This window comes from Cydia strobilella, chromosome 2 (assembly GCF_947568885.1).
Source record: "Cydia strobilella chromosome 2, ilCydStro3.1, whole genome shotgun sequence".
Taxonomy (NCBI): Eukaryota; Metazoa; Arthropoda; class Insecta; order Lepidoptera; family Tortricidae; genus Cydia; species Cydia strobilella.
Genome location: NC_086042.1, coordinates 21,236,743 through 21,258,797, shown reverse-complemented (window position 1 = coordinate 21,258,797; position 22,055 = coordinate 21,236,743). Strand labels below are relative to the sequence as shown.

The window sequence follows — 22,055 nt, the reverse complement described above, 5'->3', positions numbered from 1 at the left end:
TCTGGAGCGCTTCAGAAAGTTTTCCGCTTGTCGCGTCGCTACATGCGCGCACTTTCATACTTGCCCATAGGCTTGATGTGAGAGACAAAATAGTTGCGGACACAAAAGTCGCTCTCATGCACAGATTATTAACTAGTTACTTTTTTTTCTTCTTGATGGACTGATGGACTTGAGGGCGGGGTTGGTAGGAAATAACGCGGAAAGGAATAAAGGAAATTCGGAATAACAAAAAAAAGTGGTCAGGTCAAGTACACAATAAATAAATAAATACAATGTGGTAAAAAATAAAATAAACTATACTTTTATATTATTACGCAAGATGAAAACTAGTTACTTCGTCATGCGCGTATCACGAGCAACTTAGTCGCCAGGCGATTTATTTGTCGAAAAGAGACGAATAAATCGCCTGACTAAGTTGCTCGTGCGCGCATACCTTTATTGGGCTGAGATAGTATTTGAGTGACTGAGATGATGGAAATGTACATGGAAGTTTAGTAGGCCTCCAGTTGCTCCAGGTCCAGTAATCTTCATATATACAGGGGTGGCAAAGATGGCCATCAATAATAAAAAAAAGAAACGCTAGGTGTAGGCGGGTAACCGCCTTAGTGGTAAGTAAAAAATAAAGAACGAAATTATAAATAACTAGTATTAAAATTATTTTTATTGTTTAAGTAGTACATAAGACACGTCTAGCAACATTATCTAGCATTAAGTGAAAGCAATACAACCATAAACTGGTTGACATAAATAAAACTGGTGTTAATACCTTTAGATACACAACCTGAACATATGTGGCTGTGACTCATTGACAAATTAAAATAGGACTACTTAAAATACCTGTCTGATAATATTTAATTTCATTTTTAACATAATTGGCGTTGTCATTACAACAATAAGATGAAGCTGAATTAAAAATATTCATACATGGTCCTGCCTTATTTTATTCTTCTTTAATATAAATTTGGTACTTTTTAGTATTTTTAAATCCTGGGTAGTCTAAACATGTATCATTGAAATACATGAAGTGAAAAGGAATCAAGGATATTTTAACGTAAACCCTGATAACTTGTATCCTCAAATTCGTATAACATGTCAACACATTCAGGCATCTTAATCATTCAAGCAAATTCTGTCTGTAATCAATATTCACATTAATGATCTCAGTAATTTTTTGTACAAAAATACTTCTAATTTTATTTCAAACTTCCATTATCTAGTCGTGAGATGCTGAACTTAAAAGAAGAGGAGTTAAAGTAAGTCTACTGCAATTTAATTGTTAAGAAAGCAACATTGACATATCTAAAATGCACGCCTGAGGATATCGTGACATGAGGCCCGATGCAAAGTTCGAGGGCTAACATAAAGCTCAACTTTAACTGGCTCAAAAGAACAAAACATAATACTAGCAGATGATAACATCAGCCATTTGACATAGAAGTACTGACGCCATCAACAAATATCAACATGAATGCAGAAAATATACCGTACAATATATTTGATGACGAGTACAGGTTGATTCACGAAAGCTGGCACGAATGAAATGAACGAAACGTTCATTGTATAAGTGACACCCGTGTCGGTATACAGTCAGCATTTAATTGGTTAATGTGATATACACATAGATATTTTCATTCACTCATTCATTCCATTCGTGCCAGCTCATGGTAATTGACCTGCAAAAATCCCTTGTAATGAAGAATGACCGAGACAATACACCAGCGTGTGGTTTAGTCGAGTTCGCCGGCGTTGCACGCGTCCTGGTAGGACTTGCCGGCGGACTGCTCGGGGTCCAGCTTGATCATGTCGTCGATGCGCAGGATGGTGATGGCGGCCTCGGTGGCGAACTTGAGCGACTTCACCTTGGAGATGGCGGGCTCCAGCACGCCGGCCGCCAGGTTGTCGCGCAGCGTGCCCTCCGTCAGGTCCAGACCTACCCATTTCAGGTTCGCGTGCTCCACCTGACAATCGTACTTTTATTTAGTAAGGATTAAGATTTTTTATGCCAAGTGTGACAGTATGTAAACATCTCTTTTCTATGAAAAAGTGTGACAAACGGGGAAGGGGGATCTAAAAAAGTCGACCCCTTGGTTACTAGCAATAGTCTCAAATAGTTAGGATTGGGTATCCAAGTGAAACCCATACGGCCGTTTCTCTATACAAACGTAGTTTACGTAGTCATCATTTTCCTCTCTGGATGTTGACATTATGGAAAATATGTTTACGTAATTCGATGTATATTAACTATAGCTATTTAATTTAATTTATAATTTCTTTATTTAGATAACTAGGATCCATTGGGGTTAGGTACATGGTGACTTAAAATCTATTGTTAATATTTAAAATACAAATTAAATTAAATTAATTTAAAAATTTACAATAAATTATATGAATGGATTTTCTATGCCCCTACGTTTGACCTTTTCGATATTTTGATTATTGTTAAAATTAGGAGCGAAAAACCGATTTCATACAAATTGTTAAATGCTCCTAACTCTTAAGATAATTAAAAATTCGGAAAAAATCATAGCTGTGGTTGATATACAACAAATGTGGCAAAATAAATGTTATCTTATCTTATAGTTTCGGGGGCCCTTACGGATACACTTCGACCTTCATAGGGATCTTTTGTGCAGTTACCCCCTAGGAAAGATCCGTCCGCTACTCAAGAGCTTTCCCCACCCATATGCCCATATGCCGGATGATGGACCTTATGGGTAGCTTTTTGAATTTCTTTGGTACCAGGTAGCCTGTTCCAAAGTCCTTCATTCTTTGTCTGGCGAGGGCGTGACATTCACACATAAGGTGTTCTATTGTCTCTTCCTCTTCGCCACACATACGACAATCGGTGTTGTCAGCGTGTCCCATGTTGGCCAGGATTGCCTTGACCCCGTAATGGCCAGTAAACACCCCCGTTATTATTTGGAGTTGCCGTTTGCTAAGTTTCCAAAGCTTTTTGCTCCAACCAGAGTCTACCCCTTGTATAAAGAGCTTTGAGTGCTTTAGACCCGTCAGACTGTCCCATTCTTCCTGGTGTTTGGTCTTAGTAAGGTCTTTGATAGCCGTTGTGATGTGATGGTTCCATGTGAGAGCCCCACGAATGGTTCCGGACCTATAAGGTTGTTTGCAGATCCGGCTCTGGCAAGTTCATCTGCATTTTCATTGCCCATGAATCCCTCGTGCCCTGGGATCCACACCAGTTGCACTTTGTTTTGCCTTCCAAGCTTGTTCAGAGCTTGGATGCCATTGTATACCAGTCTAGAGTCCACTCTAGGCGCCTTAAGCGCTTTGAGTGCAGCTTGACTGTCGCTGAGAATAGTATAGATATTCTTCCCTTGGGTTTGCCAAACTATATTCTCATGTACACAGGCAATTTTAGCGTATGTCTCGGCTTGGAAGACAGTAGCGTAATTGCCCATGCTTATGCTACTACTAAAGTCATTTGCATAAATGCCTGCCCCAGTACCAGAATCTGTCTTGGACCCGTCTGTGTACCATATGATGTCATTTTCATCAGACATTGGTGCTTCAAGACCTTTGGTCCATTCAGCCCTTGTTGGAACTTTAACATTAAAATTCTTACGGAACACAAACTTGGGTTGCATCTTATCGCAGCCCATATTCGTAATCCTTTTCATGAAATTGTCACATTCCATGTTTGTGTGTTTAGTCTTTGGCTTGCTATCGCGCCAGAGGCCTGTCAAAGCCAGCCTGTGTAACGATTTCCGCGCCTCAGATTGTATCACTCACGAATTAATAAACTAGTGGATGTGAAATGACTCCTATTTAGTATGAAAACCAGTGTCGCTAAACTCACACATTCATAGCCACGTTAAAATGTGTCACACACTTACAAAATTGCTCTGATTCGTAGCAACTTTCCATACCAAAAGGTTATTACCGGTGGACATTTCTCGAACGAATATCAACTGTAGGCTACATGAGTGACGGTTTAAAATATAATGTCAAAGCTATATGACATACGACTCTTTCATTATCTCATTCATCTCACAAAAGCTCGCTCAACGTTCACCTAATACAACTACTTAACACCAGATGGCGTTATTTTATATAATTTTAAAATCACTTACTTATTACAGGCGAGAAAAGGGCTAAAAACCAGTATAAGTAAGGTCTAATTACGCATGGTTTGTTACGGATCTCACGGTCACGTTACACTGGTGTTTTCGAGATCTCTACACGCCTGCGAGTAGCTAACCGTTGGAACTTCTTTCCATTCGACGATATAGGGAGGGGACAGTGTAATCGGAGTGTTTTATCGATATTTGTGTGTTCAGTTAGGTATTGATATTTCATTACCGTATGTTTTAACATATTTAGATGATACTTTATTTATGATTATAATATAGGTAGTGATAATCGTGATTGTATGAAAAATAATATGTAGTACAGTACAACAAATATCTAACTAGAAATTTGTTTCTTATTAATTGACCAACTAGGTTGTTAATGTGAACATTAAATATATCTTAAAGTCAAACAGATAAAATCATAGTTCTTTAAAGGTCTATTAACTCGGTATTGCTGTTATTTTGTAATCACAAATCTGCAATTACTTACATAGGTAAGTATTCGTCTTTAACAATATATTTACTTGTAGCAGCATTTAAGGCCAATCTAGACAGGACAACCTGATTAAATTGTTAAATTAATTGTATGCTGTGAAAACATACATGAAACTGGCTCATCGATCCCACTTGATTTGATTGTAAGATTGTGACCTATCAAATCACGAAGGGGCGGCAAAATTCCAATATTTGTCGCTAGTTTGCGTGGTACGGAACACTTTTTATTAATTTAGTGAGCCCGAATGTCACTAATAATTACTAAATTAGTAACTAACTTTTAGGCGTGTGGACGCTAAATGAGATGTATGGCAATTTTATCCCCAGAAATCTTTCTCTAAGAAATGCTCCTAGCAAATGGTGCTATATTTTTGCGGAAACGAATTTTCTTGCCCAGTAGCATTGATCCATTTATTTTTAATATCGGCATCTTGTGGTAACCTACAATAATTAATAATAAAGAAATAGAAAATATAAAACGTTTATTCATGGCACATTGCATGCATTGTACGCATAAGTGCATTAAGTACCTAGTCTAATTATATTAACGATGAAAATATGATGGGTGTAAAAAACAAAAACGTATGTAAAGGAATACGAAGGTTTGAAAGGTTGCCATGAAATGACCCCGACTTAACTTAGTGCTTGATGACCAGAGCTTCCATATTTACTAAGACATTGATTATCCCAAATAATAATTAGAAACGTGTCTAAAATAATAATTTATTACCGAACCAAACATCAAACTTGAAATATCGTAACTTTAGCTTTATCGATATAAATATCGACATTGCGCAGCATCTGAGTAGCGAAGTTATTTGACATTTAGGATAGCGAATATTCCAGATAAACGTAAAAAATAGTGACAAAGGATTGTGAACTCTAAGTTCTAAATAATAAAATATAGATTTACTTAACGAACATTCGTAAATAATGCAAAATAAACAGATTTTTCGTATTTATTGGATTATATTTAAATAAATAACCACCGGTGATAGGAAATACCTCCACGTGAAAGATTTTTTAAACCGCTGTGATTTCTGCAGCTTAATACTGCACAATACGGCATTTTAAATTTAATTATCATTTTTTGTTAGACGAGCGTACGTACGACGTGAATGTCATTCGAGCATGAAGTTTACACAACAACTGAGCATAGTCTGTGCATAAAGTGAGTCGGTCGCTACTAACTGTCTGATAGACGGGAACGCCCACTTGCCATCTCCATCCTACTCCGTGGTATCACTAGGTGCAGCGGCGGGAGGTCTAGTAGTACCTCCATCGCCGCTGTTGGCGTCGTTCTAAACACGCCAGTAAAAGCCATGCACGCCGTTCTTTGTATTTTCGTAAGGGCATCCCTGCATGTGCTCTTTAGTGTCCTTGGCCACAATGCCAGGCATCCGTACAGAATGATAGGTCTTACCATCATGGTATAGATCCATCTCAGTACCTTTGGGTTTAAACCCCACGTTTTGCCATATGCCGTTCTACACATTCCTAACACCCTCAGTGCCTTGGTTATGGTAGTTTCGACATGCTTTTTCCAGTTCAGTTCTTTATCTAGTGTTAAACCTAGATATTTCACTTCATCGGACATTTCCAGTACCCTTCCATAAAGCTTCAGCTGCTTCATGCCGTTAAGGGTCTTTTTTCCTGGTAAACGGTACTACTACTGTTTTGCCAGGATTGATTGAGAGTTTATGATGGTTGCACCACCTCTCCACTTGCTTCAGTGCTGTATTCATGATTTCCGATACCGTTCCCGGGAATTTCCCGTTTACAAGAATCACTAAATCATCTGCATACCCTACCGTGTATATTGGGCCTTTGTTTAGTTCTTCCAGCAGTGAGTTCAATAATGTTAATATCCAGAGAGGAAAATGAGGACTACGTTTGCATGAAAAGGCGATTTCGCGCAGGTCCTCACCGTGCACTGTCGTCCTACGGTTACTCGTACCTTGGTCTGCGAGGAGTTGTGGTAGGCGCGCAGCTTGGCTACGAGGTCGGTGGCGTCGCGCGCCGCGTTGACGGCCAGCGTCTTGGGGATCACCAGCAGCGACTGCGCGAACGCCGCTATCGCCAGCTGCTCGCGAGAACTCTGCCGAAACAAAGTCAGATTACGTGTGACCATATGTGGTGTTTTACATATAGAATTTATATAAGGCTGTCTCGATTTGCTTAAACTACGCCCTCCGCACGCCGCGTGTAAGAGACACAGTTATGTCAAAGAGAATTAAGAAGACAGAGTGCTCACTCCATACATCGGTTTTGTTACCAAAAAGACTATTATTTTCGTAGTTCTACATCTAGCGTCATGTAGCGGAACTATCAGTACTACATTATATTATTAGCTGAAAATCGTTGAGCATTAGACTTTCCGTTTGACGCGATATCTTTTGTTGAGTAGCAGTACTGAGACTTCCGCTACTTGACGCTAGATATAGACTATGAAAATAATAGTCGTTTTGGTAACAAAACTGATGTATGGAGTGAGCACTCTGTCTTCTTAATTCTCTTTGGTTACGGCTACCGTGCACGAAAGACAGAAATTTAGCGGCCTATAGGATTGTAGTTTCTTTAATGTTTTAATTAATTTGCTTCAGTATGTTTTTAGATTTAAGTAAGTTGAAAAAACCGGTTTAATACAAAACATATCGAGTGTAAGCTTAGCTTAAGTATTTTTTTATATAGCAACATTTTTGCAGTTGCCTTTTAATTTGTATGTGGCAACTCGCTCTCTTCTGCTCCCGATCCGAACTCAACGACACGTACCGCAATCACTGTAATCTTATTAAATGGAATAAAGTTCATTTAAACTTAAAAAGGCGCTTTTGTATTCTCCAAAACCTTTTTTAATATAGTATGGTTTACGTAAGGTAAAATTAAGTTTTTAATCACTTGAAATAATTTTTTATTAAAGGTGAATTTAACAGTTAGCTCGGGGACGGACATAGGGCGGTCGGCATTCACCAGCGTGGTGGCGAAGTTCTCCAGGTAGATGGAGAGCGCGGCCTCGACGGCGCCGCCGCCGGGCACCAGGCGGCCGGACTCCAGCACGCGGCGCACGGCGCACAGCGCGTCGTGCGCTCCATCTCGTCGCAGTACACTCACCAGCGTGGTGGCGAAGTTCTCCAGGTAGATGGAGAGCGCGGCCTCGACGGCGCCGCCGCCGGGCACCAGGCGGCCGGACTCCAGCACGCGGCGCACGGCGCACAGCGCGTCGTGCGCTCCATCTCGTCGCAGTACACTCACCAGCGTGGTGGCGAAGTTCTCCAGGTAGATGGAGAGCGCGGCCTCGACGGCGCCGCCGCCGGGCACCAGGCGGCCGGACTCCAGCACGCGACGCACGGCGCACAGCGCGTCGTGCGCTCCATCTCGTCGCAGTACACTCACCAGCGTGGTGGCGAAGTTCTCCAGGTAGATGGAGAGCGCGGCCTCGACGGCGCCGCCGCCGGGCACCAGGCGGCCGGACTCCAGCACGCGGCGCACGGCGCACAGCGCGTCGTGCGCTCCATCTCGTCGCAGTACACTCACCAGCGTGGTGGCGAAGTTCTCCAGGTAGATGGAGAGCGCGGCCTCGACGGCGCCGCCGCCGGGCACCAGGCGGCCGGACTCCAGCACGCGGCGCACGGCGCACAGCGCGTCGTGCGCTCCATCTCGTCGCAGTACACTCACCAGCGTGGTGGCGAAGTTCTCCAGGTAGATGGAGAGCGCGGCCTCGACGGCGCCGCCGCCGGGCACCAGGCGGCCGGACTCCAGCACGCGGCGCACGGCGCACAGCGCGTCGTGCGCTCCATCTCGTCGCAGTACACTCACCAGCGTGGTGGCGAAGTTCTCCAGGTAGATGGAGAGCGCGGCCTCGACGGCGCCGCCGCCGGGCACCAGGCGGCCGGACTCCAGCACGCGGCGCACGGCGCACAGCGCGTCGTGCGCTCCATCTCGTCGCAGTACACTCACCAGCGTGGTGGCGAAGTTCTCCAGGTAGATGGAGAGCGCGGCCTCGACGGCGCCGCCGCCGGGCACCAGGCGGCCGGACTCCAGCACGCGGCGCACGGCGCACAGCGCGTCGTGCGCTCCATCTCGTCGCAGTACACTCACCAGCGTGGTGGCGAAGTTCTCCAGGTAGATGGAGAGCGCGGCCTCGACGGCGCCGCCGCCGGGCACCAGGCGGCCGGACTCCAGCACGCGGCGCACGGCGCACAGCGCGTCGTGCGCTCCATCTCGTCGCAGTACACTCACCAGCGTGGTGGCGAAGTTCTCCAGGTAGATGGAGAGCGCGGCCTCGACGGCGCCGCCGCCGGGCACCAGGCGGCCGGACTCCAGCACGCGGCGCACAGCGCGTCGTGCGCTCCATCTCGTCGCAGTACACTCACCAGCGTGGTGGCGAAGTTCTCCAGGTAGATGGAGAGCGCGGCCTCGACGGCGCCGCCGCCGGGCACCAGGCGGCCGGACTCCAGCACGCGGCACACGGCGCACAGCGCGTCGTGCGCTCCATCTCGTCGCAGTACACTCACCAGCGTGGTGGCGAAGTTCTCCAGGTAGATGGAGAGCGCGGCCTCGACGGCGCCGCCGCCGGGCACCAGGCGGCCGGACTCCAGCACGCGGCGCACGGCGCACAGCGCGTCGTGCGCTCCATCTCGTCGCAGTACACTCACCAGCGTGGTGGCGAAGTTCTCCAGGTAGATGGAGAGCGCGGCCTCGACGGTGCCGCCGCCGGGCACCAGGCGGCCGGACTCCAGCACGCGGCGCACGGCGCACAGCGCGTCGTGCGCTCCATCTCGTCGCAGTACACTCACCAGCGTGGTGGCGAAGTTCTCCAGGTAGATGGAGAGCGCGGCCTCGACGGCGCCGCCGCCGGGCACCAGGCGGCCGGACTCCAGCACGCGGCACACGGCGCACAGCGCGTCGTGCGCTCCATCTCGTCGCAGTACACTCACCAGCGTGGTGGCGAAGTTCTCCAGGTAGATGGAGAGCGCGGCCTCGACGGCGCCGCCGCCGGGCACCAGGCGGCCGGACTCCAGCACGCGGCGCACGGCGCACAGCGCGTCGTGCGCTCCATCTCGTCGCAGTACACTCACCAGCGTGGTGGCGAAGTTCTCCAGGTAGATGGAGAGCGCGGCCTCGACGGTGCCGCCGCCGGGCACCAGGCGGCCGGACTCCAGCACGCGGCGCACGGCGCACAGCGCGTCGTGCGCTCCATCTCGTCGCAGTACACTCACCAGCGTGGTGGCGAAGTTCTCCAGGTAGATGGAGAGCGCGGCCTCGACGGCGCCGCCGCCGGGCACCAGGCGGCCGGACTCCAGCACGCGGCGCACGGCGCACAGCGCGTCGTGCGCTCCATCTCGTCGCAGTACACTCACCAGCGTGGTGGCGAAGTTCTCCAGGTAGATGGAGAGCGCGGCCTCGACGGCGCCGCCGCCGGGCACCAGGCGGCCGGACTCCAGCACGCGGCGCACAGCGCGTCGTGCGCTCCATCTCGTCGCAGTACACTCACCAGCGTGGTGGCGAAGTTCTCCAGGTAGATGGAGAGCGCGGCCTCGACGGCGCCGCCGCCGGGCACCAGGCGGCCGGACTCCAGCACGCGGCACACGGCGCACAGCGCGTCGTGCGCTCCATCTCGTCGCAGTACACTCACCAGCGTGGTGGCGAAGTTCTCCAGGTAGATGGAGAGCGCGGCCTCGACGGCGCCGCCGCCGGGCACCAGGCGGCCGGACTCCAGCACGCGGCGCACGGCGCACAGCGCGTCGTGCGCTCCATCTCGTCGCAGTACACTCACCAGCGTGGTGGCGAAGTTCTCCAGGTAGATGGAGAGCGCGGCCTCGACGGCGCCGCCGCCGGGCACCAGGCGGCCGGACTCCAGCACGCGGCGCACGGCGCACAGCGCGTCGTGCGCTCCATCTCGTCGCAGTACACTCACCAGCGTGGTGGCGAAGTTCTCCAGGTAGATGGAGAGCGCGGCCTCGACGGCGCCGCCGCCGGGCACCAGGCGGCCGGACTCCAGCACGCGGCGCACGGCGCACAGCGCGTCGTGCGCTCCATCTCGTCGCAGTACACTCACCAGCGTGGTGGCGAAGTTCTCCAGGTAGATGGAGAGCGCGGCCTCGACGGCGCCGCCGCCGGGCACCAGGCGGCCGGACTCCAGCACGCGGCGCACAGCGCGTCGTGCGCTCCATCTCGTCGCAGTACACTCACCAGCGTGGTGGCGAAGTTCTCCAGGTAGATGGAGAGCGCGGCCTCGACGGCGCCGCCGCCGGGCACCAGGCGGCCGGACTCCAGCACGCGGCACACGGCGCACAGCGCGTCGTGCGCTCCATCTCGTCGCAGTACACTCACCAGCGTGGTGGCGAAGTTCTCCAGGTAGATGGAGAGCGCGGCCTCGACGGCGCCGCCGCCGGGCACCAGGCGGCCGGACTCCAGCACGCGGCGCACGGCGCACAGCGCGTCGTGCGCTCCATCTCGTCGCAGTACACTCACCAGCGTGGTGGCGAAGTTCTCCAGGTAGACGGAGAGCGCGGCCTCGACGGTGCCGCCGCCGGGCACCAGGCGGCCGGACTCCAGCACGCGGCGCACGGCGCACAGCGCGTCGTGCGCTCCATCTCGTCGCAGTACACTCACCAGCGTGGTGGCGAAGTTCTCCAGGTAGATGGAGAGCGCGGCCTCGACGGCGCCGCCGCCGGGCACCAGGCGGCCGGACTCCAGCACGCGGCACACGGCGCACAGCGCGTCGTGCGCTCCATCTCGTCGCAGTACACTCACCAGCGTGGTGGCGAAGTTCTCCAGGTAGATGGAGAGCGCGGCCTCGACGGCGCCGCCGCCGGGCACCAGGCGGCCGGACTCCAGCACGCGGCGCACGGCGCACAGCGCGTCGTGCGCTCCATCTCGTCGCAGTACACTCACCAGCGTGGTGGCGAAGTTCTCCAGGTAGATGGAGAGCGCGGCCTCGACGGTGCCGCCGCCGGGCACCAGGCGGCCGGACTCCAGCACGCGGCGCACGGCGCACAGCGCGTCGTGCGCTCCATCTCGTCGCAGTACACTCACCAGCGTGGTGGCGAAGTTCTCCAGGTAGATGGAGAGCGCGGCCTCGACGGCGCCGCCGCCGGGCACCAGGCGGCCGGACTCCAGCACGCGGCGCACGGCGCACAGCGCGTCGTGCGCTCCATCTCGTCGCAGTACACTCACCAGCGTGGTGGCGAAGTTCTCCAGGTAGATGGAGAGCGCGGCCTCGACGGCGCCGCCGCCGGGCACCAGGCGGCCGGACTCCAGCACGCGGCGCACAGCGCGTCGTGCGCTCCATCTCGTCGCAGTACACTCACCAGCGTGGTGGCGAAGTTCTCCAGGTAGATGGAGAGCGCGGCCTCGACGGCGCCGCCGCCGGGCACCAGGCGGCCGGACTCCAGCACGCGGCACACGGCGCACAGCGCGTCGTGCGCTCCATCTCGTCGCAGTACACTCACCAGCGTGGTGGCGAAGTTCTCCAGGTAGATGGAGAGCGCGGCCTCGACGGCGCCGCCGCCGGGCACCAGGCGGCCGGACTCCAGCACGCGGCGCACGGCGCACAGCGCGTCGTGCGCTCCATCTCGTCGCAGTACACTCACCAGCGTGGTGGCGAAGTTCTCCAGGTAGATGGAGAGCGCGGCCTCGACGGCGCCGCCGCCGGGCACCAGGCGGCCGGACTCCAGCACGCGGCGCACGGCGCACAGCGCGTCGTGCGCTCCATCTCGTCGCAGTACACTCACCAGCGTGGTGGCGAAGTTCTCCAGGTAGATGGAGAGCGCGGCCTCGACGGCGCCGCCGCCGGGCACCAGGCGGCCGGACTCCAGCACGCGGCACACGGCGCACAGCGCGTCGTGCGCTCCATCTCGTCGCAGTACACTCACCAGCGTGGTGGCGAAGTTCTCCAGGTAGATGGAGAGCGCGGCCTCGACGGCGCCGCCGCCGGGCACCAGGCGGCCGGACTCCAGCACGCGGCGCACAGCGCGTCGTGCGCTCCATCTCGTCGCAGTACACTCACCAGCGTGGTGGCGAAGTTCTCCAGGTAGATGGAGAGCGCGGCCTCGACGGCGCCGCCGCCGGGCACCAGGCGGCCGGACTCCAGCACGCGGCACACGGCGCACAGCGCGTCGTGCGCTCCATCTCGTCGCAGTACACTCACCAGCGTGGTGGCGAAGTTCTCCAGGTAGATGGAGAGCGCGGCCTCGACGGCGCCGCCGCCGGGCACCAGGCGGCCGGACTCCAGCACGCGGCGCACGGCGCACAGCGCGTCGTGCGCTCCATCTCGTCGCAGTACACTCACCAGCGTGGTGGCGAAGTTCTCCAGGTAGATGGAGAGCGCGGCCTCGACGGCGCCGCCGCCGGGCACCAGGCGGCCGGACTCCAGCACGCGGCGCACGGCGCACAGCGCGTCGTGCGCTCCATCTCGTCGCAGTACACTCACCAGCGTGGTGGCGAAGTTCTCCAGGTAGATGGAGAGCGCGGCCTCGACGGCGCCGCCGCCGGGCACCAGGCGGCCGGACTCCAGCACGCGGCGCACAGCGCGTCGTGCGCTCCATCTCGTCGCAGTACACTCACCAGCGTGGTGGCGAAGTTCTCCAGGTAGATGGAGAGCGCGGCCTCGACGGCGCCGCCGCCGGGCACCAGGCGGCCGGACTCCAGCACGCGGCACACGGCGCACAGCGCGTCGTGCGCTCCATCTCGTCGCAGTACACTCACCAGCGTGGTGGCGAAGTTCTCCAGGTAGATGGAGAGCGCGGCCTCGACGGCGCCGCCGCCGGGCACCAGGCGGCCGGACTCCAGCACGCGGCGCACGGCGCACAGCGCGTCGTGCGCTCCATCTCGTCGCAGTACACTCACCAGCGTGGTGGCGAAGTTCTCCAGGTAGATGGAGAGCGCGGCCTCGACGGCGCCGCCGCCGGGCACCAGGCGGCCGGACTCCAGCACGCGGCGCACGGCGCACAGCGCGTCGTGCGCTCCATCTCGTCGCAGTACACTCACCAGCGTGGTGGCGAAGTTCTCCAGGTAGATGGAGAGCGCGGCCTCGACGGCGCCGCCGCCGGGCACCAGGCGGCCGGACTCCAGCACGCGGCGCACGGCGCACAGCGCGTCGTGCGCTCCATCTCGTCGCAGTACACTCACCAGCGTGGTGGCGAAGTTCTCCAGGTAGATGGAGAGCGCGGCCTCGACGGCGCCGCCGCCGGGCACCAGGCGGCCGGACTCCAGCACGCGGCGCACAGCGCGTCGTGCGCTCCATCTCGTCGCAGTACACTCACCAGCGTGGTGGCGAAGTTCTCCAGGTAGATGGAGAGCGCGGCCTCGACGGCGCCGCCGCCGGGCACCAGGCGGCCGGACTCCAGCACGCGGCGCACGGCGCACAGCGCGTCGTGCGCTCCATCTCGTCGCAGTACACTCACCAGCGTGGTGGCGAAGTTCTCCAGGTAGATGGAGAGCGCGGCCTCGACGGCGCCGCCGCCGGGCACCAGGCGGCCGGACTCCAGCACGCGGCGCACGGCGCACAGCGCGTCGTGCGCTCCATCTCGTCGCAGTACACTCACCAGCGTGGTGGCGAAGTTCTCCAGGTAGATGGAGAGCGCGGCCTCGACGGCGCCGCCGCCGGGCACCAGGCGGCCGGACTCCAGCACGCGGCGCACGGCGCACAGCGCGTCGTGCGCTCCATCTCGTCGCAGTACACTCACCAGCGTGGTGGCGAAGTTCTCCAGGTAGATGGAGAGCGCGGCCTCGACGGCGCCGCCGCCGGGCACCAGGCGGCCGGACTCCAGCACGCGGCGCACGGCGCACAGCGCGTCGTGCGCTCCATCTCGTCGCAGTACACTCACCAGCGTGGTGGCGAAGTTCTCCAGGTAGATGGAGAGCGCGGCCTCGACGGCGCCGCCGCCGGGCACCAGGCGGCCGGACTCCAGCACGCGACGCACGGCGCACAGCGCGTCGTGCGCCGAGCGCTCCATCTCGTCGCAGTACACTCACCAGCGTGGTGGCGAAGTTCTCCAGGTAGATGGAGAGCGCGGCCTCGACGGCGCCGCCGCCGGGCACCAGGCGGCCGGACTCCAGCACGCGACGCACGGCGCACAGCGCGTCGTGCGCCGAGCGCTCCATCTCGTCGCAATACGCGTCCGTCGGCCCGCGTAGGATGATGGACGCCGCCGTGCGCGCCGTGGGGCTGACGTACAAAATTACACATAAGGTGGGCCATTGATTGGCGTAAGAAACAGTATTCTAGATTTGAAGCTGGCTAAAATTACTGCAAGTAGGTCACAATATAGGCACTAAGATACGTCTGCCGCTCCTATAGTATAATTTGTCTGTGCATTCGCACGACGGCTCGACACACAGCTCGTACATTTGAAAAGTCAATATGTTATTGAATAGGCGGTTCCACACCGAACGAGCCGCCTCGCGAGGCAGCTCGGTTATGGAGAGGTGCCTCGCCCCGCCCGAGGCATTACAGCCGCGAGTGCGTTCACTTCGACCGAAGCACGTCTACATAGTATGCTAAAATTGTTTAAGTGAATGTCAAAATTGAAAGTAAATTACCCCTTGATAAGAATCAGCTGATCGTCGCAAATCTGTTCCTGTACGACTTCGGCAGCTTCTCCGATCATGCTGGGCTCGAATACCTCCTCGCCTGTAAGTTTTACACAAATCAATACACAAACAAAATCGATATTATAATATATATTATTAGGACCCATAAGAAATGTAAAAAAAAAAAAATACCAAATCAAATACACATGATGCAATACTTTGATGGATTATCTATAGTTATATGTATTATATTATAGATTGAAAGTAACCATCCATATTGGTGAGTGAAGTGAGGAAGGTAGCGCCCGTGGCCTTGGCGATCCGCTTGAGGTCGGTCTTCTTGCAGCGGCGCACGCCCATGGCGCCGGCCTCCACGAAGTACTTGAGGCACAGGTCGTCGATGCCGCCCGTGCACAGGATCACGTTCACGCCCGTAGCCAGGATCTTCTGGAGCCGCTCCTTGGTGATGTCGAGCTCGCGGGCTCGAATGGCTTCAAGCTTTTCAGGGTCTGATACTAGCACCTGGAGTTAATAAAAATAATAATAAGTGTTTTTATATTTTACATATTGTAAAAGTCCTAACCTAAGAAGGAAAATAAATAAAGGACATAATAATAAATAGAGTCTGTATGGAAAGAGAAGAGTCGTGGAATGTATTGTGCCCATACATTCTATGACTCTTCTCTTTTCGCACAGAATCTACAAATTTGGGGACAATCTTACACATATAAATGCTCATAGGTACCGGGGGAGTTGTTACATATCACGGTTTTTGCAGGTAGGTGATTCCTAATCACTACATAGTAAAAAACAAAGTGGCTTCCTGGATGGATGTCTGTCCCTATGTATGCTTAGATCTTTAAAACTACGCAACGGATTTTGATGCGGTTTTTTTTTAAATGGATAGAGTGATTCAAGAGGAAGGTTTATATGTATAAAATACATCAGCATTGCATCCGTGCGAAGCCGGGGCGGGTCGCTAGTAAATATCATAAAAAGTGTATCACAAGTTATTGTTCCATGTTAAAGTTTTAGCATAACTAGTTTTGAAATTAAATTCTTACGCTCTTACCCTCTTCAAGGGGAGGTTCTTAGTTAACCCTTTTCCAGGCACAGTTGCACGATTTATTGACCACATACGCGCCAATAGAATTTAAATCTTAGTAATCCGATTTAAGGTATAAATTAGATTGGACTTTTACGAAATGTGTGTGTGTGTGTGTGAGGATGTGTGTGTGTGTGTGTGTGAAACATGTCGCCAAAAGCGACTAAAAATAATAGTGAGTAAAAACCGTATTGATAAATATTTTGAAATGTGACCTGTTTGAAGCTGAATTAATTTGAATATATTTGGATTTTTTGGGAAAGCCGTGTATGTGTACCGTGTAATTGGTGCAGTCCGGAAAAGGGTTAGAGAAATACCTACAAAAATGTGTGACTTAAGTTACTCAAACTAAACTAGACAACTGACCTGGACACCCATCTTCATCTTCGTTTTCTGCAGCGAAAAGTCCAAGCAGGCGATCTTGGCATTGACAATCTTTTTGGGCATGGCCTGCGACGCAACGGTGCAGTTAAGGGCGTAGCCCTTGACCAGCACGCTCTCCCGGGCGCTGCGCCCATGCGCCTTCAGTATGTTCACGGCCTTGATGGGGTACGCGGCGTTGCCTTTGGGGTCCGTGATCTTGATGGCCATTGCCGCGTCCACTACTATTTCTGAGAAGAAATCTGCGTCACTGGTGGAGTGGTTAAGGCATTCATTCAATTTATAAAGCAAATTCTATTACACACTATGAGAAACTTGTCATGAAACATAAGACTTTATGACAGGTCAACATGATTTATATTGCATTACCATGATTTGCAGATGTTGTATTGCAATTTTTTCGCGATTTCGGGTTGAGTACCATAGTAAAAGTTGCTCAGTATAATCCCAAAACCTCCATGGCAACGAGAATGCACTTATTTTTTAGCCACGTGTATTTATCGGATTATTTGAATACTCAAAATTTGCCCCATGAAGATTCTGACGATATTTACAATAGGCATGATGACAGTAATTAAAATTCACTAAAATATTATATTTATTTAATGAAACTTTAGTCGTAGAATACGAAAAACGAATTTAATTTTTTATATTTGGCGATATTGGTAAATGATTTGTGAAAATAAAATTACAAACAAAATACGCAAGTCCGCCATGATTCGGTGAACACTAATCAGAGCGAATGACGTCACGTTCATGTAAACAAATATCCGAAGTACTGAAATTACTGGTTCTCCTGCTATTTTATTCACGATTCACGGATTCAATTTAGTTTAAACCGAATCATCGAACTTGAGTCATGGAACAAGGATTTACTAAGGCAAACAGTGCTAATTTGCCTAAAATCGATGTAATGATACTTGGAGAGTTTTTACAATCAAACGAAAACGTTTGTTTAGCAGAATTTAGAAATGTCAAAAGTTCCTTGTAAGTTGTAAGTACAACAGTTGTTGTAAACAATATTTATAATTATATAAAAATTATACTAATTTAAGTAACTAATTAACTAAATCCAAATCCTGTAAAATCGTTTCTTATGTGTATTCCATAGCAGGTTAATATATATTAGAATTTATCATTACCTATTAAAGACAACAGCACGGGCTAATGTGTAACCTAACCTCAAAAAACTAGTCTCGTGCAACTTTTATATTAAAGTTACGCCTCAAACAAGATAGATACTGTTAGGTATAGAAACTAAAAAATAAATTAAATATATACTCACATCGAAATGATCTTCACAAAAATAAAGATTGTCTCGCCTTGCAAGTTTGAGCTACTTGTTTCGTGTTGTTTTATTGTGTGGAACATGCACAAATAACTTATTAGGAGTTGTTATTGATGTGTTATTACACTGATGAACCGCACAACATTTATACACTTTGATATTCATATTTAATAATGCTAAATAAACAAATTATTTAATAAGCTACTAAGAATCGCCTAGAGCGTACGTTTTGTTTATATGACCTTGACGTCACTAGGGACGCCATGACACTTACAAGCGTTTTGGAGCGAATTTAAAATCTATTCCTACTAAACCTTTATTAAATGCAGAAATATGGTATTCATAGTAAATAATTTATGTTTCTTAACATTATAGGACAGTTTTTCAAACTCTGTCATCATGCCTATCATCATGCATAATAGGGTTTATGGGGACGAAAAATCTGTCTACATATGTCTTATGTTTCTAATTGGCAAAACAATTGAGCTTCCAATAAAAGAAATTCCGGGAACAGGATGCATCATTCCAAAACTATTGATAAAGAAGGATACGCTCCAATAAGCTTGGAGGACATCGTGGTCTTGGCGGCATTGATGATGGAGGCGCGGCCCAGCGACTCCAAAGTGACCGTGAGGTTGTCCTGGATGTACTTCACGGCTTCCTTACATGCTAGCCGGTAGCCTGAGATGATGCTTGTAGGGTGGATTTTGTTCTTGACCAGTTCATCTGCATTCTGGTTTTAATCATAGGATAAGTTGAAATATTAATATATATTTTACCAAATCTCTAAATGGAACTAACTGCATTAAGCATAGATAGCATAGCATAGAGAGATACAAAAGGTAGAAATGGAGACAAAATTACGGAAAACAACTTGAAAATAGTACTAAAAAATAATGTCATGGTGGTAGTCTATAACTGTTGGTGTACAGCCAGATAGTGTCCAGTTCCAGATTCGAAATTAATTTAAGTGAAGTAAAGGCATGTATGTTGGTAGTTGTGCTAAATGTCATGTCACTCCTCAGTGCCTCGTTGGTGATGCAGCTAATTTCATATAAAGGTGCTTGAATTTGTTTGATGGAATGTGCCCGGAACGAAGCCTGAGGAGTGATACTACCTGCTTAGCTTTTTGTCAGAAAGGCATGTTTATAGATAAACAAATATTACCTTTAATAGTTCAGCAGCAATAATAACAACAGATGTGGTGCCATCTCCGACCTCCTCGTCTTGCAGTTGTGCCAGTTCTACCAACACTTTAGCTGCAGGATGCTCCACCTCCAACATCCTAACACACATTAATTAAAGTATTTAAATATTAATCTTACATTGATCAACTGAGTACAAATACAGTAAGGCATATTATAGATACTATACAAGATCAATTCAAGTACTTTTGTTTTTATACTATAACTACAGTGGTATTTTTCTTTTTTGCATGCAGATCAATAAAACTTGACAATAGGACACTCTCCATTGCACTTTCAGGTGCTCCATAATGGCAGGTAGGGACAACAGATATCACAACAGAAGGCATTCTACTATCACATTAAATTGGTTCATATACAATTAAGCAAAACTACCACTTTAAAAAATATCAGGATAATACTAATTCAGAATTTAGACAGCAAAATCTTTAACTTGTTGCTGTTAAAAATAAGCAATTACTTCTTTTGAAAACCTATGAAATAATATACTGCAACCAAGCATAGGTAAAATAATATGGAACTTTATCACCTAGGGAACATTTCAACAATAATGTCCATTTGCCTTCACAAAATTGAATTATAAAAATGTAGTACTCACTTTAGAATAGTAGCACCATCATTTGTGACTGTGACATCTCCAATGTCGTCCACCAGCATCTTGTCAAGACCCACGGGACCCAACGAGCTCTTCACTATGTTTGCTATCGCAGCTGCGGCGTTTACTAAAAACAAGAAGCATTCGATTCTGAATGTTTATCATTGTTTTTTTTTTACTTATGCAAATGTAAACATTGGAAAACACGATTACGTGACCAATTGTCAATAATAAAATAATAAAAATTATTTAATTCAGACTTTCAAAAAATCCATATTTTGTTAGTGATACTTAAACTAGGGAACCTATAAACTAAGTGTTAGTCTAATTATAACATTTACATAATTAAGAGCTAGCCATAAAAACAAAAACAAATACAATAAAAAGCCGTTCTAAAATAATATCATATTTAAAACACTAATTAAATCACTTTTCTTAGTTTTACATGGAATAGGTTATTTCTTTGTGAGTGAAAAAAACTCATAGTATACAAGCTACTTTAAGAATTATCGTAATTTTTTTTAAGTTTTTGAATACAAATTATGCGTTTACTAAAATAAATTACAACAGTTAAAAAGAAAATCACAAAATTAAAACCATAATGCAGCATTGCATGTGATCTACCGGATACCTCGTGTGCTTTGTGTTTGCATATATTCTACATTAAATATTACCATTTTGTGTCCTGACCGGGGCTCCAGAGCTTCTGGTCCCTGCGACAGATAAAGGAGCGGCAATTGTGGACATTTTTATTGATATTTAACACAAAATTCACTAAAACAATTCGCCCGTCATGCAGTTCAATTCTGGAAGAGTGAGCAATGTTGCGAACTTTAATAAATATCGATGACACATGAATTGTTCATTGCCAAATGCAAAATAGGTTAAATAAGGATAATTTCAGTTTTTACCATCTACATAGTATGTTTTTACCATAAGAAATACGAGTTTAATATTATTTTGTTATTATAGCTGGTCAAGCAAATGTTGTCAGTGGAAAAAGGCGGCAAATTTAAAAAATGTAAGCGCGAAGGAATATCGTCCCATAGAAAATCTGAATTTCGCGCCTTTTTCTACTGACACACTGACAAGATTTGCTTGACCAGCTATAAAACATGTATTTATTTTTAATTCCAAAATTAAAATCGTATAGTTGGTCAAACCCAATTGTCAGTAAATGAGAACAAAAAAAACTATACTCAACATTTCTTATTATAGTATAGTTTTATTATCTGTATGTCACGTGACCGAAAACGCCGACTATTTTTTTTCTTTTTGACATCACATGGACACATAGCGCCACCTCGGCCTCATTAGCACGAACGCTTTTTCAACTTGATAAAAAGCACTACCGTCATCGTGTGATGGGGCCTTTTCCATTTGTATCATTCAAAAGCGCGCTCCAGACTACGCGGCGCGAAGCCGCGAACGCGAGTGTGAAGTCGATTTCGCTGATTAGCGAACTAGGCTCCACACTTGCGCTCGCGGCTTCGCGCCGTGATTCGCGCATGAGTGTGGAGGGCCCTAAACGCTTTTTTAACGCGCGTTGAAAAAGCGCTCGTGATTTTGAGTATGAGGCCTTGGGCCCCATGCGACGCACCCATAAGTAAGAGCGAGAAAGCGATTTATTTATTTAATTTAATACAATTCTGGTTAAACGGCATTACAGCAAACACCAATGCGCCGAGAAACTTAACCTAACAGAAAGTTTCATTTCCAGAAAAATATAGTACAAAAGTAGGTACAAGATACAAAATACACAGGAAGAAACAGAAATAACACATCACATAACATAGTATCTCTCTCGCTCTTACTTATGGATGGATGCGTCACACACGCAACTCGGCAACGCTTTTTAAGCTCTCGTGCTTATGGGGCCTTAGGCGACTGGCTTGACCAACTATAGTTGGTTAAACCAATTTGGCAGTAAATAAGAACAAAAAAGTATACTCATCCTTTTCTTTTGGGTGCTAGTACTAGTGTAAGTCAAAGATAGTATGATTATCTCTGTCTATGTTTGAAATAAGACAATCCTTTGACAAACTATAGTACAGTCGCCATCAGATATATCGGTGTTGCGCCAAGCACCTAGCGCGATGTAAGTTGGTAAGTGGTATCAACTAGGTTTCTACTTTGTTATGTGGCAACACTGACAGATAGAATGACAGTTCTCATGGCGGGAAAAAGCACGATGGCGCCAGCCCATTCATAGACATAGTATAGTAGTTATAGACATGAAACCGAGCGACCATGGGTGAGAGAAAGACATATTCATGTATTGACAGGTTAATGTATGGCAGCATAATCCTTTTTCTCTTTCACTCTTATAAATTTCGGTATTTCGCCATCGCCTCCTACCTAT

General features: G+C 49.1%; 1 protein-coding gene across 1 annotated transcript; it reads right to left on the bottom strand.

Annotated features, from left to right (window-relative positions):
- Nucleotides 1–632: 632 nt before the first annotated feature.
- Nucleotides 633–20,527, bottom strand: LOC134753302 (T-complex protein 1 subunit alpha). The gene is made up of 10 exons (XM_063689158.1): nucleotides 20,368–20,527; nucleotides 19,697–19,820; nucleotides 19,061–19,178; nucleotides 18,445–18,626; nucleotides 16,591–16,855; nucleotides 15,389–15,641; nucleotides 15,129–15,219; nucleotides 14,562–14,754; nucleotides 6,541–6,681; nucleotides 633–1,958 (listed from the first exon to the last, which is right to left on the bottom strand). Exons 1-10 carry the CDS (start codon nucleotides 20,438–20,440, stop codon nucleotides 1,728–1,730), a joined length of 1,671 nt encoding a protein of 556 aa, XP_063545228.1. The 5' UTR covers nucleotides 20,441–20,527; the 3' UTR covers nucleotides 633–1,727.
- Nucleotides 20,528–22,055: the final 1,528 nt, after the last annotated feature.

Bases quoted from the DNA above. Each gene is read 5' to 3' on its own strand.
- LOC134753302 (XM_063689158.1), bottom strand. From the start codon at position 20,440: ATGTCCACAATTGCCGCTCCTTTATCTGTCGCAGGGACCAGAAGCTCT. The intron at 18,627-19,060 runs GTAATATTTGTT...GATTAAAACCAG, and splicing joins TTGCTGCTGAACTATTAAAG to AATGCAGATGAACTGGTCAA. The intron at 1,959-6,540 runs GTACGAGTAACC...TACGATTGTCAG, and splicing joins ACAACTCCTCGCAGACCAAG to GTGGAGCACGCGAACCTGAA.